We start from the raw sequence: 19,554 nt of genomic DNA, 5'->3' as shown, positions 1-19,554 counted from the left end.
CCGCAGAACCGCCTCAAACTTCTCCCCCCCCCCCCCCGCGGCCGCCAGTGCACTCTTCGATTCCCATTGCCAGCCTCAGCTAGGCCTGTTCCATTCTTACAAAAACGGGGGGTGGAGCATGAGAGATAAATGAGCCTTTTTAATCGTCTGACAGTTAAATCGTATCTTTTCACGACCTGATATTTATAAGTGGAATCCCAGAGGAATCAAAAAGAACGCCGGCGCCCTTTCTTTCCCGCCCTTTTGTCCTTAATTCCCCCCCTCCAGAGTCAGGGTTGGTTTGTCCCTGGAGGCCGCTCTCTCCCAGAATGCCGCGCGCGGCGCGTGCCCGCTCTCTTTTCTCAGGCGGAGGCCGGGCGGAGCGGAGGCGCTGCTTCGGGGTCGTCCTCGCCGGGGGTCCGCGCCTTGACTGACCGCCTTTGCTGACGCCGTGTGAGTCGTCCCCGCCTCGTCGCTCGGCCTGGGCCTTTGGGCAGGACGTTGTTAAGCAACGCCGAGAAAGGAAAGGGAGAATGAGGGGCGGGTGTGTGTGTGTGAGGCGAACATTAACGGGGGCGACGTTAAAGCCCCTGCTTCCCATGATGCACCGCGGGAGGGGGCTTGCCTTCTCTTTGGCTTCTCGTATTGATGCCTGCGAAATCTTTATGGGGGTTTTTTGGGGGGTGGGGAGGACGGAATTAGGGTCCCTTCTCATTGCCGCCCTTCTTTTCTGGATTGGGAAGAGGCGGGGTTTTTTTAAACAGCACAAAAAGTGCATGGTGTGGGGGTGCCAATCTCCAGGCGGGCCCGGGAGATCTCCCGGAACGAGTGCTGATCTCCATCCTGCAGCGGTCCGGGAGAGTATAACTCCTTTTGGAGGGTGGGCTCTCCGTGGCGTGGTATCTTCCTGGGGGCGGATGAACCATGAAGCAGACTAAGCACGTGCTTAGGGGCACCAGGGCCAAAGGGGGCACCACAACGTTGGGGGAAAGGGTGAAAAGAAAAAAGGAATGAAGATTTGTAAGAAAATTTAAAAAAGACTACGGAGCTGTGGAGAAAATGGATAGGAAAACACTCCCTTGCAAAAAATAGCACTTGGTTGAACCTAGCTAGCCGTTCCTTTCCACGAGTTGCCTGTGGAACTCACTGCCACAAGAGAGGCCATTGGCTTAGATCGCTTTAAAAGGGGCCTGTTAACCATGTTTGCTTAATGGGGTCTGCCGACTGAGAGGCAGTGTGCCCCGGATGGTTGTGTGCTGGAGTGCAGGCCACTGCGGGGTGGGTCTGCAGGCGCTCCTTCTGGCATCTGCTGCTGGAAACAGGCTGCCGGACTGGGTGAACCTTCAGTCTGATCTGTCACGGCTCTTCTTACATTCTCACAGTTTGCCGAGCCATGAATTTATGGCAGTGGCTCGCTCTTCAAAGAGCTCTAAGTGGTGTCATCCTTTCCTCTTTCTCCCCCAGCCTCCCTTTTTGTTCTTTCTAACAGCCCTGTAAGGTACGTCAGTTCAACCATGATGTAGCACAGTTCAGAGAGTTGTTCTTTCTAACAGCCCTGTAAGGTACGCAACCATGATGTAGCACAGTTCAGAGATGAGCTGTGATCTGGAAGGCTGCCAGTACAGATCTCTTCTCAGCCTCCCTTCATTATTTATTAGCAGTGCAGCTAGTCTTAGGATTGCCGGTTTGTTCTCCGTGTCTCTGAATCCCCAGAGCCAGGGGGCTACATCTGTGCCCTGTTGTTGGCCCTCCAGGGGGACTGGTTGGCATTGGCCACTGAGTGAGACAGGATGCTGGACTAGATGGACCCTCACTGGTCTGATCCAGCAGGACTCTTCCGAAGTTATATTGAAATAACTTTTCCCTAAGGTGTCGCTGGACTTTTGTTTCATTTTGCTATAGCAGCCTAACACGGTCTACCCCTTTGTAGTCTTAGGTAAGCCCTGCTTTCTCTGTTATTCCTTCTGTCTGCGATGTGGGGATAATACTGGCTTATCTCACAAGGCTGTGGTATGGGTTATTTGTTTACTAACGTATTTATATCCCACCTTTCCTTGTGAAGAAGGCAGCTTACCAATCATAATTAAAAACAGCACACTTTAAAACCCAACAAAATAAATGGCAAGTGGTAGCTCAGAGAGATATACCCCATTAAGTACCCTGGCAGATTAAATCATAGAGTCCTAGAGTCGGAAGGAGCCTCCAGGCCATCTAGTCCACCCCCCTGTTAGGAGATGAACTTATTGGTGAATAAATATTTGCTTACACAAGGACACATGCCCTGGACTATGCTCACAAATCCACATGGACTTGGGCAAGGCTGTGTGTGTCTCATCTGCTGTGACTTGGTCTGTTTACCTGACAGGCTTTTGCCTGCTGTGTTCATGTAAATGGAGCTTGACACACGCACCTACAGTCAGTAAAGGATTATGGGAGCAAGACAACATGGTGAGTTCTTTGTTAGAGAAAAGGACAACTTCTGGCTGCATATTCTCCATTACTGAGAGACAGAGATGTCACAAAGGCAGAAACACAAATCTGCATTTGAATCAATTTCCTGTTTGCAACACTTTGGCAAGATGCTGAAGCCAGAGGGTCATCAACACAACAATAGGAGATGCCTTGAAGATGCAGGAAGACACGCCTCACACCCAGCCAGGTGGTGACCATAAGCTAACATCTAGAATCACAACATTGTCCATCCCCTAGGGAAAACCTGCCCCTTTACACCTGCAACCAATCCAAAGTATCCATGGGTTGGTCTTAGAGAAAAGGCGGGACACCAGGAGGCCAGCGCCTCCCCCCTGTAGAATTCCACTACTTAACGCAGAGAGCACATGTTGAATCTCTGCACTTCACCCAGCACCCTGCCCCTACCCTTTAACTAGCCCTGCACATGGCTTAGCCACCAAACCACCACCACCACCTTTCCTTTAAGGCTCTTTTGTGTGTGTGGACTCTCTGGAGCTGCACAGCCTTGCAGCTGCAGAGACTTCATGCCCACATTAGCTGGCATTGTTCCAAAGCAATGTGGAAGAGCTACTATTAATACCAGAGATCCTTTCCTTAGTCTCCAACCTACTATTGCTACAAGACAGCTTCTGGATAAGGCAAGTATTTTGCGAACGCCTATCTCAAACTCCAAAGTAACTATGGGAAACTATTTTATATTCTTTTCTTTATATCTAAAGGAACCTGTGTGTTGATTGTCTGATTCTGATATGTATGCTTGTGAAACTATTCAGGAGATTCACAAATACCCCCCCCCCCATGGTCATGTAGTGTGCCCACTAAACATTTCTAAAGACAGCATGCCCCCCACACCAAGTCTGACTTCCTCAGTGAACCCTTTCCCCAAAGTGGGAGCTGCACTAAAGAGAGCAGAAGCTCTGGTTGATGCCAGGCAGGCTTCCTTTAGTGAGGGAGCAGATGGCAACCCAAGAAGCATAACTGGCCCATGGAAAGAAGATGATGATAGGATTAGTACCCCGCCCTTCACTACCCAAGGGAGTCTCAGAGCGGCTGACAATCTCCTTTCCCTTCCTAACGACAGGCACCCTGTGAGGTAGGCGGGGCTGAGAGAGCTCTTGACAGAAACTGCTCTTTTTCAAGAACAGCTCTGACAGAACTATGGCTTGCCCGAGGTCATCCAGCAGGTGCAAGCGGAGGAGTGGGGGAATCAAACCCAATTCTTCCAGACTGGAGTCAGCGCACTCAGCCACTACACCAAACTGGGAGGGGACAGTTGCAGCATGGCATCAGTGGCAGACATCTGCCTTTTGCACTTCCACTCTGTGTTTGATTGGCAGATGCATGCTGACTTTGGACCTGGAGTTTCTGCTTGTAACTAGTGGCCGCTACAACATCTGTCCTTGATGCGGTCTAATTCTTGTGACATCATCATAAGGATGCAGACAGAAGGCCATGAGATATATCAATTAATAACTAGCTCTCTTTTAAGACCCTTCCCTCTTAACCTCGTGCGTGAATGCATGTGATCTTTCTCTATTTTAGCGCCTTATACCACTTGTGTAATTTCCCCCTCTTGAGCAGTAATAGGACTGGCTGAGAAGTTCTCAGGGCCAGCTTCTGTTTCATTATCATGCTTCTCCGTATAACTTTCAGGTGTATGGAAGTCTAGCTCTGCAGTGGAGGTCTAACCATTTCACACACACCCTCTCCGGTCCGGTTTCTGCAAACGTCAGAGGAGAGCCACTACGTTTGGTGTTTCTCTTAATAATCTTTGGTTTATTTTTGCCCCATATTTGAACCCTGAGTAATGGCAACATCTGCTGTAGCGATAAAGAACTACACAACAGACCATCACAGGATGAGCGCTTGGGACTGCTCTGCCTTTACGCACTGTTATTAGCATCTGATATACCTTACTTTTCCATTTTACATCTTGGGTGCTAGTATATGGTACCCGGACTGTCTGCAGGTTTTTCTAGTTTGTTCTTTTCCTTTACAGCTATATTTCCCCCCTATCTTACTCTTTATTTTCATGTAGCATATAGTGAACTCTCTTATTCACACACTCTTTGCTGTGGTATTTCAGAGGGCGGGGTTTCTTGGCATGCTTAAGAAAAGAAGCGCTTCATTTTTCCTTATAGATAGGCCTAACCACGCTGCAAGGTTCTTGCTGTCTGAATACTGAATCCCAGGTGCCGGTGTTATATGCATACATATAGATGTCAAAGCATTTCTTTTCTGCATCAACATCAACCAACATCTTCCCAGGGATGTCTGACTTGCCCTGGCCCCTGCCTGGTGGAATGAGCTTCCGTGTGAGATCAGGGCCCTGCGGGATTTACTACAATTCCACAGGGCCTGCAAGACAAAGCTCTTCCGCCGGGCAAGGTTGGTTGAGGCAGCGGTGACTCCCCTCATTGGGTTCCTCCGTCAGTAGCCTGGGTCCTTTGAGATCCTAAATTTTAAGGCTCTCCAAGCAAAAACTTTAAATTTGACATCATTAACCACTGAGACATCTGGTTCTTATTAGAATTTTATTAAGCGATGCTGTATTGTACTTTAAAATGTAAATTGTTTTGTAAATTGTTTTAATTGTATTGTATTTTATTGTCGGAAGCCGCCCTGAGGCCATCAAGGAGAGGGTGGGATATAAATCAATAGAAATAAAATAATTTGGTATCCCCAAATTTTGGGGGCCTGCAGGCACCTTTGGAATTCTGCGAAAGGGTGGTGGTTGCAACCGTAGAATGGCTGCCATAAGGTGGTGGGGCCAGCTGCAAAATGTTAGTGAGTGAAGCTATGCAGACCTGTAATAAATAGTAAAAGAGTTGCGGTGGCTCAAGTGGTTAAGATGCTGAACTGCAGTCTGTGGAAGGTCGGTAGTTCAGCAGTTCGAGACCCGAGTGTGCCGCATGATGGAGTGAGCTCCCGTCTCTAGTTTCAGCTCCTGCCAACCTAGCAGTTCTAAAGCAAGAAATTGCAAGTAGATAAATAGGTACCACTTTGGTGGGAAGGTAACAGCGTTCCGTGCGCCTTGGTGTTTAGTCACGCCGGCCACATGACCACGGAAACGTCTTTGGACAGCGCTGGCTCTTTGGCTTGGAAATGGAGATGAGCACCACCCCCTTGAGTCGGATTCAACTAGCTTTCGAGCAAGGGAAACCTTTATCTTTACCTTCTAATAACACTGGGGATGTGTCATGGCATCCATGAGCACCACGGTGAGGGGACGCATGACATAATCACTGGTTTTGGAGCTGACCTCTGAATCTTAACCTACATACTGCTTGAGTTAGTAAGGGAATGTCTGTCATTCCCAGGTGTATTTTGTGTGGTGTGAATGGATTGGCAGCCATGTCAGGTAACAAAATTGCACTTGTGGCCCTTTGACATTTTACCCCCAGGGTTGATCAGACCCCAGAGCAGGGCTCTGGGCCCATGGAGTTCCTACCCAGCAGTGAACTGATAGAGAATACCAGGCAGGAATTCCTTGTATGAAATAAAACTGTTGACAGCAGTTATGCATGTTAAGCTAATCGTATTTACACCCACCCGGAGTTAGGTTGGCCAGACCTAGTCGCATGCAAGGACTGCCCAACCAGGCTTCCCAGCAGTAGAGTTCCACTGTTGATGGAAAGTAGAACCCCTCCCTGGCCTGTATTTGCGCCATCCTTTGTAGGGCTTGTGATGTCACAATGTCTCTGGCCCTCCTTTGCCTTTTCTTGACCTCTTTCATCCTTTCCCCTTACTTTCCAAAAGGCAGGCATGCCCAATCATTGATCAGTATCAGATGTTCCTGGTTGACATCTTTGTTGCCCATTTGCCAGATTTCCTTAGATTCACACAGACAGGTCCCATTATCTTGCCACACTTAGGATGGGGAATAAGGAAAGGCTTGGCTTGTGTGGAAAAGTTCCAGAACTTCACACGTGCCATGTTTAAGTGTAATAATCTGTTCTGGGGCCAGTGGAAGGGATCCCTTGATCTTTGGCATAGCGATGATACTTCTGCTGCACGTGCAGACACACATTTTCCACATGCACTTGCAAGCATTTCGTATTTCTAAATGCAACTTAGGAAGTTACCAGTGTTGAGTACAAAGAAAGTTTCAGGAAACATTTGCAATTACAGGCTAACTATTTAGTTCCAGATATTTGTGCCGGACCTCTTTCATCCTTTCCCCTTACTTTCCGAAAGGCAGGCGTGCCCAATCGTTGATCAGTATCAGATGTTCCCGGTTGACATCTTTGTTGCCCGTTTGCCAGATTTCCTTAGATCCACACAGTCACGTCACATTATCTTGCCACACTTAGGATGGGGAATAAGGAAAGGCTTGTGTGGAAAAGTTCCAGGACTTCACGTGTGCCGGTTTTAAGTGTAATAATCTGTTCTGAGGCCAGTGGAAGGGATCCCTTGGTCTTTGGCATAGCGATGATACTTCTGCTGCACGTGCAGACACACATTTTCCACATGCACTTGCAAGCATTTCGTATTTCTAAATGCAACTTAGGAAGTTACCAATGTTGAGTACAAAGAAAGTTTCAGGAACATTTGCAATTACAGGTTAACTATTTAGTTCCAAATATTTGTGTCATTGTTACTCGTCTCCCTGTTGGGGTACTATCTTAATTTGTGATTCTTGGGGAATTCCTCATGAGAGAGGTGTCCCTAAGAAACCCCTCTGCCTAAGCTGTTGGTATAGGCTGGGGGTTCAGTTGTCTTTAAGAAACAAAGCTTTTATCACAGCCTTTCCAGTAAGGATAAAATATTCTGGAATTGTGTGATTGCAGGAAAACATGTGAAAAGTGGCAAGTATGGTACACCTTTGCTGCATTCCTTTAATTATGCAGTACCAAAGAATACCGTGTCTAATCAGGTATCTGAAAAAGTGAGCAGCGAATCATGAAATCTCATTTCCTGCCACAAATGGCTACTAGACTCTTGCTCTTGTCTGCTGCCACAGACTAACACGACTACCCATCTTAATCTGTTTGGTGTAGTGGTTAAGTGTGCGGACTCTAATCTGGGAGAACTGGGTTTGATTCCCCACTCCTCCACTCGCAGCTGCTGGGTGACCTTGGGCAAGACATAGTTCTGTCAGAGCTGTTCTTGAAAGGGCAGTTCTCTCAGAGCTCTCTCAGCCCCATCTACCTCACAGGGTGCCTTTTGTGGGGAGGGGAAGGGAAAGGTGTTTGTAATCCGCTCTGAGACTCCGAGTGAAGGGCGAGGTATAAATGCAATCTCTTCTTCTTCTAACCGGTGTATTAGAGTGAACCAAACTGTCACAGAATAGTGAGTGTCGACTTTCAAGTTCCCTAGCACTCTACAAAAGGTTGGACATTAAGTTCTAAATTGGGGCAGGGTGGGGGGCGTTTATGTGAATGTTGACAGAGCCCATAAGTTTGTGGCTTGTACTTTCTGTTAAAATGGAGCTCAGGAGGTGGAGTTAATGGGTGCCCATGGTGTTGGGTGGAAGCTGGACAACTTCCAAAAGTTTTTTTGCAGAAGTATGTGGTTCAGCTGATTGGCACATAGTTTAATTTACAACAGTTGCAACTATCAAACCTTGGGGTTAAGCTTTTTGCTACTTGAAGCTGGAGAAGCTCTACTGTCCGTTCCTGTATTGATGCCATCTGTTTTTACTCCCGTTGATGTTGCAGGGTGGAATCATATAATGTGGGTAAGAGCTACACTCCTGGAGTTAAAGCACATTTTTCTTCAAGGGGTAAAAACTTCCTGTGCTATAATCAGCAATAGTTCCAGGTTTAATTGCCGATATCTCCAGGTGAAGTATCTCCAGTTGTTGGGAAAGGCTCTTCTGTGCCTGAGACCCTGGAGTGTCACAGCTGGTCAGAGTAGACAACGTTGACCTAGATGGACCAGTGCTCTCCTTCAGAGTAAGGCAGCTTCCTGTGTTCATTTCTGCTCGCTTCACACTGTAACATGTAGATCCTGTCTTCTTAAAGTGGAATTTCTGGTCTGTTGGGGAGAGGTGTGTCTTACCTGCTTTTCTAATTTCTTGGCACTTTTAACTCTGCAATCGATGCATCTTTAAAAACAAAAGTGTTCTTACCTTTCCCTGTTTTTTCTTCCTTCTCAATGCTGTCATAGGAACTAAAAAATGTAAGTACTCGATAGCGGTTACCTTGCTGGGGTTTTTTGTACTTGCTGGACAAAATGTGGTTTTCACTAAGCCAGGTTTCCTAGATTTTTTTAAAAAGAACTGTAATGTCTCTGCTGAGAGAGCCAGCCCCCCATTTGTTTCTAATTAAACAAGACCTACTTCAGTGAGGGGGATGCTTTCCCCAAAAAACTTATATCACTATCGATGAATTTTTTATTGTTAATGCCGTTTGATAACTTGGCCGTGGCTCTATGAAGATGATAGTCTTTCTGTGTATTTTGTACCCTTGAAACAGGATGGGCCCCGTTTGCGAACCATTTCCCCATCAGCCTTTTTTTTTTAGAAACACCCTCGTTTCTTCCTTTCTCCAGTCCTCCTTCCTGTCCCTAAACTGTGGCTTCCTTACTCTGCCTTAAACGCTGCTTCGTTTACCTAGAGGGGAACCCGAGAATCCCAATTTCCTTTTCTCTTTGGTGTCTCTCGTGTGGCTTTTGTCCTGTGTGGGACAGACGGCTTCTCTTTGTTGGACAAGGGCATCACTGAAAGTATTTCAAAAGTGGGAACTGGAGGCTAGAGAGAATGATGTGGGACTTGTATTAGGTGGCTTGCTGGGAACCCCCAGGCTCACGTTGCGTTTTTAGTGTATGCTTGGGGGGCTCTTCAGAATGACTGAGGCTGACTCCCCACCCACCCCTTGGCTGCCATTGTGATGTCACAGCCTTTTTTTGCCAGTCACAATCCCGTGTGTCCCAGCCCACACAAGTCCCAGCGTTTCAACATCTTTCTAGGCATTTGAAAGGCATCACTTTCCACATGGGGTCCGGATAACACTTAAACAACATTTCCCAGATTTGTGAAACGAGTATTCTATTTGAAGACATCAGTAGTAAGTAGTGTAAGCTTTACGAACATAAATGGGAGAATATATAAAGTCCATATTTTTTCCCTTAAAAAAAATCTGTTAAATCAGAGGGCGCCTAGTTTGGATGTCTCTTGTTCGAGATGATTTGTAATTCAGTTCCAGGACAGCTAACTTCAGGTCCAGATCTGACGAAGGGAGATTTGACTCTTGAAAGCTTATGCCTTGCAAATCTTGTTGGTCTCTCAGGCGTTGTTGAACTTGAACCTAGCTGTCGTACTCTAGACTAACATGGCTAGCCTCTGAAACTTAGTTCTAGAAGTAGCATACATTTGCTTTATTAAATGTCTTTACTATGAGTACAGACTTAGTAATAGCCCGAGAATATAACAGTGCTGGGAACATACCCTTTTTAGGAGAGCCAGTTTGGTGTTAGGAGAGCCAGTTTGGTGTGGTTAAGTGCGCGGACTCTAATCTGGGAGAACCGGGTTTGATTCCCCACTCCTCCACTTGCACCTGGCTGGATGACCTCCTTGGGCAAGCCATAGTTCTGACAAGAGCTGTTCTTGAAAAAAGAGCAGTTTCTGTCAGAGCTCTCTCAGCCCCACCTACCCCACAGGGTGTCTGTTGTGGGGAGGGGAAGGGAAAGGAGTTTGTAAGCCGCTCTGAGACTCCTCCGGGTAGTGAAGGGCAGGGTATGAGTCCAATCTCTTCTCCTCTTCTTCAGTTTGGTGTAGTGGTTAAGTGCGCGGACTCTAATCTGGGAGAACTGGGTTTGATTCCCCACTCCTCCACTTGCACCTGCTAATGTGACCTTGGGTCAGACTCACAAGCTCTGGCACAGCTGTCCTTGAAAAAGAGCAGTTTGTGTCAGAGTTCTCTCAGCCCCACCCACCTCACAGAGGGTGTCTGTTGTGGGGAGGGGAGGGAAAGGAGTTTGTAAGCCGCTCTGAGACTCCGAGTGAAGGGCGGGGTATAAATCCAGTCTCTTCTTCTTCTCTTCTTAAAAAAGAAAAGAAAAGACAATATATTGTAGAAGTGACAACTTGACCACTAGTACATAGTAACAATATATTGTAGAAGTGACAACTTGACCAGTAGTACATAGTAAGGCACACACCATGAGTACCTTAACTTTCTCTGTGCCAATCCTCAGTGCAGTTGGGATGAGCACGTGGATTAGATTTAAAAAGTCTTATCCCGCACAGAACTGCCAGGCCAGTGGTTTCCAAGGCAGCTTCCCTAAACACAATGAAGAGCCATCATTTTAAAGGATTTGGTCCAGGCATTTCATATTACGTCTCTTGAGCATCACAGATGGATCCTAATTGTCTGTGCTAAATTTGCGCTGGATCCCTCTTACAGAAGGCGCATGTTGTTCTAAACTGATTGGAAAAACTGTTTGCCAGCGCCTTTGTTCAGGTTGAGACGTGCCTGAAAAACCCACCTTGTTGCCAGGTTTACGTGCGCGTCTCCCCCTTCCTTTCTTGCACAGGATCTTAGTTAGAAACTGGCTCCTGCTTTCCATTTTACACAAACGTGGGCGTGCAGATTAACTGTAGTTTCCCCCTTGCTTCCCATCCAAGATTCTAACCTAAAGTCAGTTTAGGTTTAGAATCTTAAGTGAGACGGGAAGGTGGCCGACCTCCACTTAACCTGCGTGCCTAACTAAGCTTTTGTGTCAGGGGGAGTTTCTAGCTGGGGTTCCTTTGTCGTGTTGTGCGATTGCACGGAAGGGGGAGGAACAAGGGTGTCCACATGAGCCCAGCAACAAGCTGGGTCTGTGCCCTTTTCCCCAGAACTGTGATCCAATTTGCTGTGTGAATGTAGCTGTGGTGTCTGCCGTTTTCTGCAAGCACACTTCAGCAGACAGTGCTTTCCTAAGGGCAGACGGCTGGCTTTGAGTCCAAGTAGCACTTTTGCGACCCACAAGATTTTTTGGGGGGGCATGAGTTCTCAGGAATCAAAGTTCCCCTTTGAATCGGTGCTCTAGTTCTTGAAAGCTCTATCCTGAGAACCTAGTTGATCCGTAAGGTGCTACAGAACTCAAATCTCACTGTTTACTACAGACCAACATGGCTGCCTTCCGACACTAAAGACAGGACAGTGTCCCACCCTTGTTCTTACTACTGGTGAACACTCTCTCTAAGCTGTGGAAGTCATGTGAGCAAAAATTCTACTTTGTGAGCGACTGGCATTAAAGTTGTCAGTGAGCTATTTGGCTACTGCATAAATTAGTTTGCTCTGGAGCCGTCCTTCCCGAGCGAAGACCAAAATCTGTGAGCCGGAGGCTAAAGATCTGTGAGCTGACTCACACTGACTCAGCTTAGAGAGAACACTGCTGGTGGTCCATATCTGACAGCTCAGTGCCAAACTCTTTTTTTTTTTATTGTGTAGGCTGTATTGTGTGTATGTTTTTCACATGCGACAATAACAAAACAATATTAGATTGTGTAGCTGTGTTCTATGTCGTCAGTGCATCCAAGAAAAGCCCCACTGCATCTCATGTCCCGTTGATTGAGCTGCATCAGCGGAACCTGAGCTCCTGAAAGGGCGAGGTCCTCTTGCATGCCATTAGCGACTGTCTTATTCTTGCAACTATACCATTGTGCTTGTCTCTTAACGCTGCCGCCTTTGGGAAGATGAGGACAAGGAAGCCGCTGTGTCCGGCAGAAAAAGTCTGGGTGGACAAGCACAGGTACGACGAGGCCGAGAGGCTCCACTACGAGCGGGAAGCGACTCTGGCAGCCTCCGCCTGCCAGGAGCTGGTGGCCGTGAACGGCTTCTGCCAAGACGAACCTGGTGAGGAGGAGCTGAAAGGAGAGCCGTGCGGAGCCGGGAGCGGCAAGAGACACAAGAAGAGGAAGGGTTCTCCCAGAGCCGGCTCTTTGGAGCCCAGAGTGGACGTCGTCCTGACAGGCCTCTTATCTGACCGCGTGTGGTTTGACAAGCCTCTCTTCGATCGGGCAGAAGCCGCCTACCGGAAGAACCTTGCGGATGCACTTTTGTGGGCGGTCTCCGAGGCGCCCCGGGCTGCCGAGCAGTCTGCCTTGGTGCCCTGGTCCGAAGTTGAGCCTCAAGGGAGCATCCCGCCGAGAAGGAACCTGGCGGTCTTGCAGTGCTCCCACGGCGGCCTGATCGCTTGTCATCACCTGATCCAGGACATCTGGGTCAACAAGGTCAACTTTGATGATGCCGAGAAGACGTTTGTTGAAAAATGCGAGTGGACGGCTCTGCCGCAGGTCCTTCACCTCCCCTCGACGCCCTGGCAAGGCCACAAGGACCGCGTCGAGCAGCAAACGCCGGACGAAGGCTACGGGACCGCCCTGCCTACTCCTTCGACACCAGCCGAGTCCACAGAGGCTGCGGTTTGCACCAGCACGTCGTTCGTCTCTCCCAGTGCGCCTGGTGATTTGAACCAGACGGTGAACGGCAAACCTCAGATGGCCGGCCTACAGGCCCTGGTTTCGGAAGTCTGGCTGGAGAAACCCATCTACGACGACGCAGAGAGGAGCTTCTATGCAAACATGTTTGACGGGCACCCGCCTGGGAAGGTGAGGTTGCAGGAGCGTGGGCGGCCGGAGTCCCTGAAGAGGAGCCGCAAAGACAAGAAGAGCCGGAGTGCAGGGAAGAGAGGGAATTCCACCGCCTCCATCGCCACGTCTCAAGACGTTTCTCGCATGCCATCTGCCTGGTATTTCATGCACAAGGACAGCGAATCTCTGTGGCTCAATAAGCCCCTATATGACAACGCTGAAGCAGCGTACTACGCGGCAGAGGCCTTGAAACTGGCCAGCGAGCAAGAGAACACGGGGATGTCTGGAACCGCGTCCGCAAAGGAAGCGTTGCCTGCAGCCCGGCCTTCGAGCGCACCAGAGTCTAATGCTAAGTAGGAAAAGCTTGTTCTGGGGTTATTTGTTATAAACCGGGCTGGGATGGAGATGGAAGAGCTTCTGTATGTAAATAGCATGTGTGTTTGGGGGTGGGGTCTTGAGGGCCAGCAGGCCATAATAGAAATGCACTTTCATCTGAGAGCTTGCCAAGGTTAGAAGTGGGAAGGGATTGCCCTTATGGACGGCAATCCGTCGGTAGCCGTCAGTATTTCTAGAGTGCTTAAATCGCTGTTTCCCAAAGTGGGCAATACTGCCCCCTGGGGGGTGCTGGAACGATCCAGGTGGGCTGGAACAATCCAGGTGCAGATCCACAAACTGCATCTTTTTGTCCACTTCTTTAAGGTAGATTTCCAGGGGGCGCTGTGTAATATTTTTTTTTTCTGAAAAGGGGGCGGTAGGCCAAATAAGTTTGGGAACTTCTGGCTTAAATGGGATTCTTCCCGTTATTTTGTCACTTCATTTCTGTAACAGTGCCGTGCCTCTCAGTGACTCTTCTTGATTCCAAAGGAGCCTTTCCCCGATGCAAATGGAGCACAAAGCATCTGTGCCGTTCTCCATGTAGCATGCCAGATACCTAGCACTTAGTTGAGTGAACGTTGGCGGAAGTTTGTTTGGAGCGCCGCTATGTCGTGTGTGGCCAGAGGGCACCCTGAGAATACCGGGGAAGGGTCTGAGACTCCACCTCCCCTGTGTGCCACTTTTCCGGCTGTTACTTCTAGAAGCCCAGCGATAAAAGATGCCTTTTTTCTGTGGTGTTGCTTGGGCTTCTTCACCATGGTGCGGAAGGGGGGTTATGCAGCTGGAATGCATCAGGAGGGTGGTTATTGCAGGAGTCCTGTCCTCCTCCTTCACTCTGACCTCATGTCGTTTGTCCTCCGCTCCAGAACTTCACGGCAGTCACTTATGAGGCTTTCATAGAATATTAGAGTTGGAAGGGACCTTGCAGGTCATCTAGTCCAACCCCCTGCACTCTGCACTCCTCTCCCCACCCCATTCTTTTTATCCTACGATCCTTCATTGTGCCCCCCTGCCCAAAAGTACCCACGTGGCCTTCTGCTATGAGCGGTGTCCCGCCTCCCACCCCCATTCCTAGACCTATGAAGGGAAAGCATTCGCGGAATAGATCTGTGCTCGTTAATCCCTTCTTCAGTAGATTCCACGGCCAACCCCTGTTTCACATCTGTCGTTGCATGTCAGTGCTTCTCAGCTGAAGAAAACAAACGGGGGAAACGTCTAGCGATTCTCCTTCTTTAGGTTGCTTTTGGGAAAGTGGGTTTGTTCAGGATGACCAAACGTGCAACCTGGCTGGTGACCCTGGCCAATACACCTGAGAGGTACTGCTTGGTTCTGAATTCGATTCTGAGCAAGCCAGCGTTCCAGCTCAAGAATGGAAGCTTTTACCCCCCCCCCACACACACACACCATTTATGCAGAACCTTTTGGAAGGGACATGGGCGCTGTGGGGCTGGGAGGGGCCGCATCTGCCTTCCTGTCTCCACACAGTGTGCTCCGCCCCTCTACCAGTGGTTCAGCGATCTCAGGACAAGAGTCCCTTCTCAGCACGTTGCTGAGGCTGGCCTCTTCACCATGTTGTTCTGACTGGTCCGTGTGGATTTTTCAAGTGCTTAACCGAGACTGGTTAAACTGGATTTAGAAGAGGTGCTGAAAGAGGCTCGAGTTTGCTCTGTCCTGTTAAAAAAAAGCAGATCAGAGCAGGCAGCCTGGTCCGTGAGGCCCGTTTGTGGGTTTGGGGTTGAGGGGTTACTGTGTGTATTCTGAAGGGGGGAAAGGAGCGTGCAGCATTCGTGACGAACGTGGGGTGGTGGTGTCTCGGCTCCTCGGCTGAATCATTCTCAGGCGTTCACTGGGGCTCTTCCTCTTTGCAGAAAAATGGCAGCCAACTTCCTCATGCACGAGAAGATCTGGTTCGATAAGTTCAAGTACGACGACGCTGAGAGGCGGCACTACGAACAGATGAACGGTCCCATCTGCAGCCCTTCGTGCCAGCAGGTGAGGCACCCACCTCCCCCCCCCCGTCTTGGGGGGGGGGGGGGAGGGAATAGGATGGAGGCATCAGTCCCCCGGGGATGCCAGAGTGCTTCTGGGGCAGGCGGAAGGGCAGTAGAGATTTTTATTCTCACTTACACGCTGGAGCTTTCCCAGCCATGCTCTTAGCTCAGCTTCCGCTGACTGTGGGGAGCTACTTTCTGGATCAGGCCAGAGGTCCCTCTAGCGTAGAGTCCTGCAAGCAGCTGGCCAGACACATCTGAGAAGCCAACAGGCCGGGCAGGAAGGCAGCAGTGCCTCTTCAGCAACAGGTATGCGGAGGCAGGCAGCATCTGAGCTGCTTATAGAATGTGCACAAGTAATACTCAAGAGTGGAGTCCTCATGCAATGGTGTCTATATGGTCCTGGGGTTCTTCAAGATGGTGACTTCCTGCCATTCTCCTGCCAGGTGATGGGCTTTTCCTGTGGATTAGAGGCAGCAGACCCTCTCACCCCATCTCACAGTAGAAGGGGGACTGTTAAGACAATAGGAACATAAGAAGAGCCCTGCTGAATCAGACCAGTGGTCCATTTAGTCCGGCATCTTTTCTCACACAATGGCCAGCCAGTTCCTCTGGAGGTCTCCCACCAGGGAAGAGAGGCTGAGGTCTTCCCCTGATGAGAACATCAGAAGAGTCCTGCTGGATCAGACCAGTGAGGGTCCATCTAGTCCAGCATCCTGTCTCACTCAGTGGCCAGCCAGTTCCTCTGAAGGGCCAACAAACAGGGCAGAGAGGCCGAGGCCTTCCCCTGATAAGAACATCAAAAGAGCCCTGCTGGGTCAGACCAGTGAGGGTCCCTCTAGTCCAGCCTCCTGTCTCACACAGAGGTCACCCAGTTCCTCTGGGGGGCCAGCAACAGGGCAGAGAGATTGAGACCTTCCCTCAATAAGAACCTCAGAAGAGCCCTGCTGGGTCAGACCTGTGAGGGTCCTTCTAGTCCAGCATCCTGTCTCACTCAGTGGCCAGCCAGTTCCTCTGCAGGGTCAACAACAGGGCAGAGCGGCCGAGGCCTTTCCCTGATAAGAACATAAGAGTCCTGGGCTGGATCAGACCAGTGAGGGTCCATCTAGTCCATCATCCCATCTCACGCAGTGGCCAACCAGTTCCTCTTGATGTCCAACATCAAGGCTGAGAGGCCAAGGCCTTTCCCTGATGAGAACATCAGAAAAGTCCTACTGGATCAGGCCAGTGAGGGTCCATCTAGTCCAGCATCCTGTCTCACACAGGGGGCAACCAGTTCCTCTAAATGGACGACAGCAGGGCAGAGAGGGTGAGGCCTTCCCCTAATGAGAACATAAGAAGAGCCCTGCCGGATCAGCCCACTGGTCCATCTAGTTCAGCGCCCTGTCTCACACAGTGGCCAGCCAGTTCCTCTGGAGATCTAGCAACAGGGCATAGAAGCCAAGGCCTTTCCCTGCTGGATCAGACCAGTGAGGGTCCATCTAGTCCAGCATCCTGCCTTACACACTGGCCAACCAGTTTCTCTGGAGGTCTGACAACAGGGCATGGAGGCCAAGGCTGGTTTGAAGCACCCTCTCTTCCCAGTGCTCTGAGGCTCTGACCTAGCACGCTAGAACACTAGGAGATGCATTGCAAGGTACTTTCTGTTGCAGTCCATTTTGAGTGTGGGGTGTGAAGAGTTCCTCTGCTATTGTAGAAATGACATTGTCTGATCTGTACGTAGTCCCCCTTCTCCACACCTGCTTCCTCTTGTCCAGTATGAAAAGGTTGGCAATCTTTACAGTTTATTCAGATTTGGGCAGGTTGGCTTCTTCCACTTGTAAACCCTGCGTATCCCTTACAAGTCTGCTAGTTTAATTTGTGAGGGTGTGCAACAATGACCTGTCCTGGTATGTTTTCAAAGCGGTATGTTTTCCTCAGGTGTTCCCGACTGAGTCCCTTCCCATATTCCATTTGCAGCGATTTCTTGGGGCAGGGTTCCAGGCAGTCTTAAGGGAGTTAATGCTCTATAAATGAGCATAAGTGAGCATAGAATAATGTGCATGTTGCATGCTCTTGAAGAGGACATACAAAAGGAAATATTTCTTTACACAGAGAATTATTAAAACGTGGAATTTGCTGCCGGAGGATGTAGTGCTGGCCATGGGATCAAACAGCTTTTAAAAGGGGATTAGAGAGATTCATGGAGGATACGTCTGTCAATGGCTACTAGCCATGGTGACTGAGGGGAATCTCAGAACCAGGAGGCAACATCAGGGGAAGGCCTGGGCCTCTGTGCCCTGTTGTTGCTCCTCCAGAGGAACTGGTTGGCCACTGTGTGAATCAGGATGCTGGACTAGATGAACCATTGGTCTGGTCTAGCAGGGCTCTCCTGATGTTCTTAAAATGACAAAGAAACACCAAAAACTCGCTGCCTTCTTGATTGTCTAGTTTACAATGGAAGGGCTGCAGAAAACATCTGGCATGGCTGCCTGTAGTTCTAACGGTCATGTAATGATGCTTCGAAAGCCACATTGGGAGCTCCCGCTGTGAAGAGAGGAAGGAGGCGCTGTAACGGAGGTTAGAACATTTCTCAAAGTAGCTTCATTCAGATTTGGCAGCCTAGTGCTGAACAAACAGCAGTATGCACGTGTGGCTTTCTTTACAACTGAGAACGGCATGTTCCTTATTTCGAAGTTATGTTAAACCCAGGGTGTTGGAACAGCAGCAGCGAAGGGTGTTGCAGCAGCAGACCTAATTCCCGCATGAAGCATGCCTCCGTTCCTATGGAACTCCTGTTCATTTGCTTCCTTCCGTTCCCTCGACTTAGAAAAGGGCATATGTAGTGCTGGGAAATTCTGATAAAGCTGAAGAGGTGGTTACTTGGACGGTAGTTGAAGATTTGCAAGAGCTGGATCGCTGGTCTTTCTAGCAACACCTTTCTCTTGCCCGGATAACCACTTCCAGGCTTATTCTGTGGCATTTCTGCTGGATCCGGGTCCCTTTTCGGACTGCAGGAACAGGGAGCGTCTTGGAGAGAGGCAGGCAGCGGGGGACATAGAGCACTCTTGCCCACCGGGGTAGATAGTGGGGACTGAGTATTGTGTGACACCTAGAATACGTACCTTTCGAGAGTTTATTTATTTATTAGATCGGTTTATACCCCACCCTCCCTGCCAAGGGCAGGCTCAGGGTGGCTTGCATAAAACGCATACATAAATACAGTTTAAAACATATATAAAACATCCATAAACAATCAATGATCCATTTTCCCAAAATGCTGGAACAATGAAAAGTTCAGTTCCCCTGGTTCGTCTCCTGGGACTGACGGATTTATAAAATTCAGGTGGGGGTAGGCTGTGTTGGTCTGAAGCGGCAAGAACAAAGTTTGAGTCCCGTGGCGCCTTTAAGACCATGAAAGCTTATACCCAGAATAAAACTTTGTTGGTCTTAAAGGTGCCACCGTACTCAAAAGGTTTATAAAAGTGAGTCTCCCGTAAGCTTGTTAACTTGTTAACCCTGTAGGAGGGCCAGCGTCTTCTCTCAATTGGCTCTCATCAATGTGGATTAGACTGAGGCTTTCTAAGGTACAGGGTTTTAAAAAAAAATCAATGGCTCTTCTCTCAATTGGCTCTCATCAATGTGGAGTAGACTGAGGCTTTCTAAGGTACAGGGTTAAAAAAAAAATCAATGGCTGTTGGTTAGTAGGAAAATGATTCCCAAACTCTGCCTATTCATTCATTCATTCCATCTACTTAATTTGTACCCTTCCTTTCTCCCCCATAGGGGCCTCTGTTCCCTGGCTTTTATCATTCTCCTCTCCTCCATCTTATCCTAACAACTATCCTGTGTGGTAGGTTAGTTTGAGAGGGTGTGATCGGGCCGAGGTCGCCCAGTACGTTTCTGTGGCAGAGCGGGAATTTGAGCCTGGGACTCCGAGATCACAGGTGTCGAGCTCATTTGTTACGAGGGCCGCATATGACATAAATGCCACTTCATCGGGCCAGGCCACGTGTGCCATAAAACATAACCTCAGGTACTGGAGATATAAACTGTATAAAGGATAGCAGCTGGCAAGCCCCGAGTTGTTGTATCCTCACTGCAAGGCCCCCGTGGGCTGGGAGGGGAGTGCAAAGGAATACCCACATGGGCGGACCGGAGAGCTCCCACGCCGCTTGATTGTTGCAGACGAGGTCGTTCCGCCATGCTGAAGCCACAATCGGAGTGGCTCCGCCCACT

At 49.1% G+C, this 19,554-nt stretch overlaps 1 protein-coding gene across 4 annotated transcripts in view; it reads left to right on the top strand.

Annotated features, from left to right (window-relative positions):
• Positions 1–316: 316 nt before the first annotated feature.
• The window catches only part of EEF1D (eukaryotic translation elongation factor 1 delta), a 42,184-nt gene continuing 22,946 nt past the window's right edge, over positions 317–19,554 (top strand). For all 4 annotated transcript variants that reach the window (XM_015422749.1, XM_015422748.1, XM_015422747.1 and 1 more), the window contains exons 1-2: positions 317–432; positions 15,214–15,337. In XM_015422749.1, coding sequence (XP_015278235.1) covers positions 15,218–15,337 — 120 coding nt within the window. In that variant the 5' untranslated portion in view covers positions 317–432; positions 15,214–15,217. The remainder of the gene's footprint in view (positions 433–15,213; positions 15,338–19,554) is intronic.

This window comes from Gekko japonicus, unplaced genomic scaffold (assembly GCF_001447785.1).
Source record: "Gekko japonicus isolate JY-2015 unplaced genomic scaffold, Gekko_japonicus_V1.1 scaffold3073, whole genome shotgun sequence".
Lineage (NCBI taxonomy): Eukaryota > Metazoa > Chordata > Lepidosauria > Squamata > Gekkonidae > Gekko > Gekko japonicus.
The sequence above is the reverse complement of the archived record's forward strand: the minus strand, read 5'-3'. Positions and strand labels throughout refer to the sequence as shown.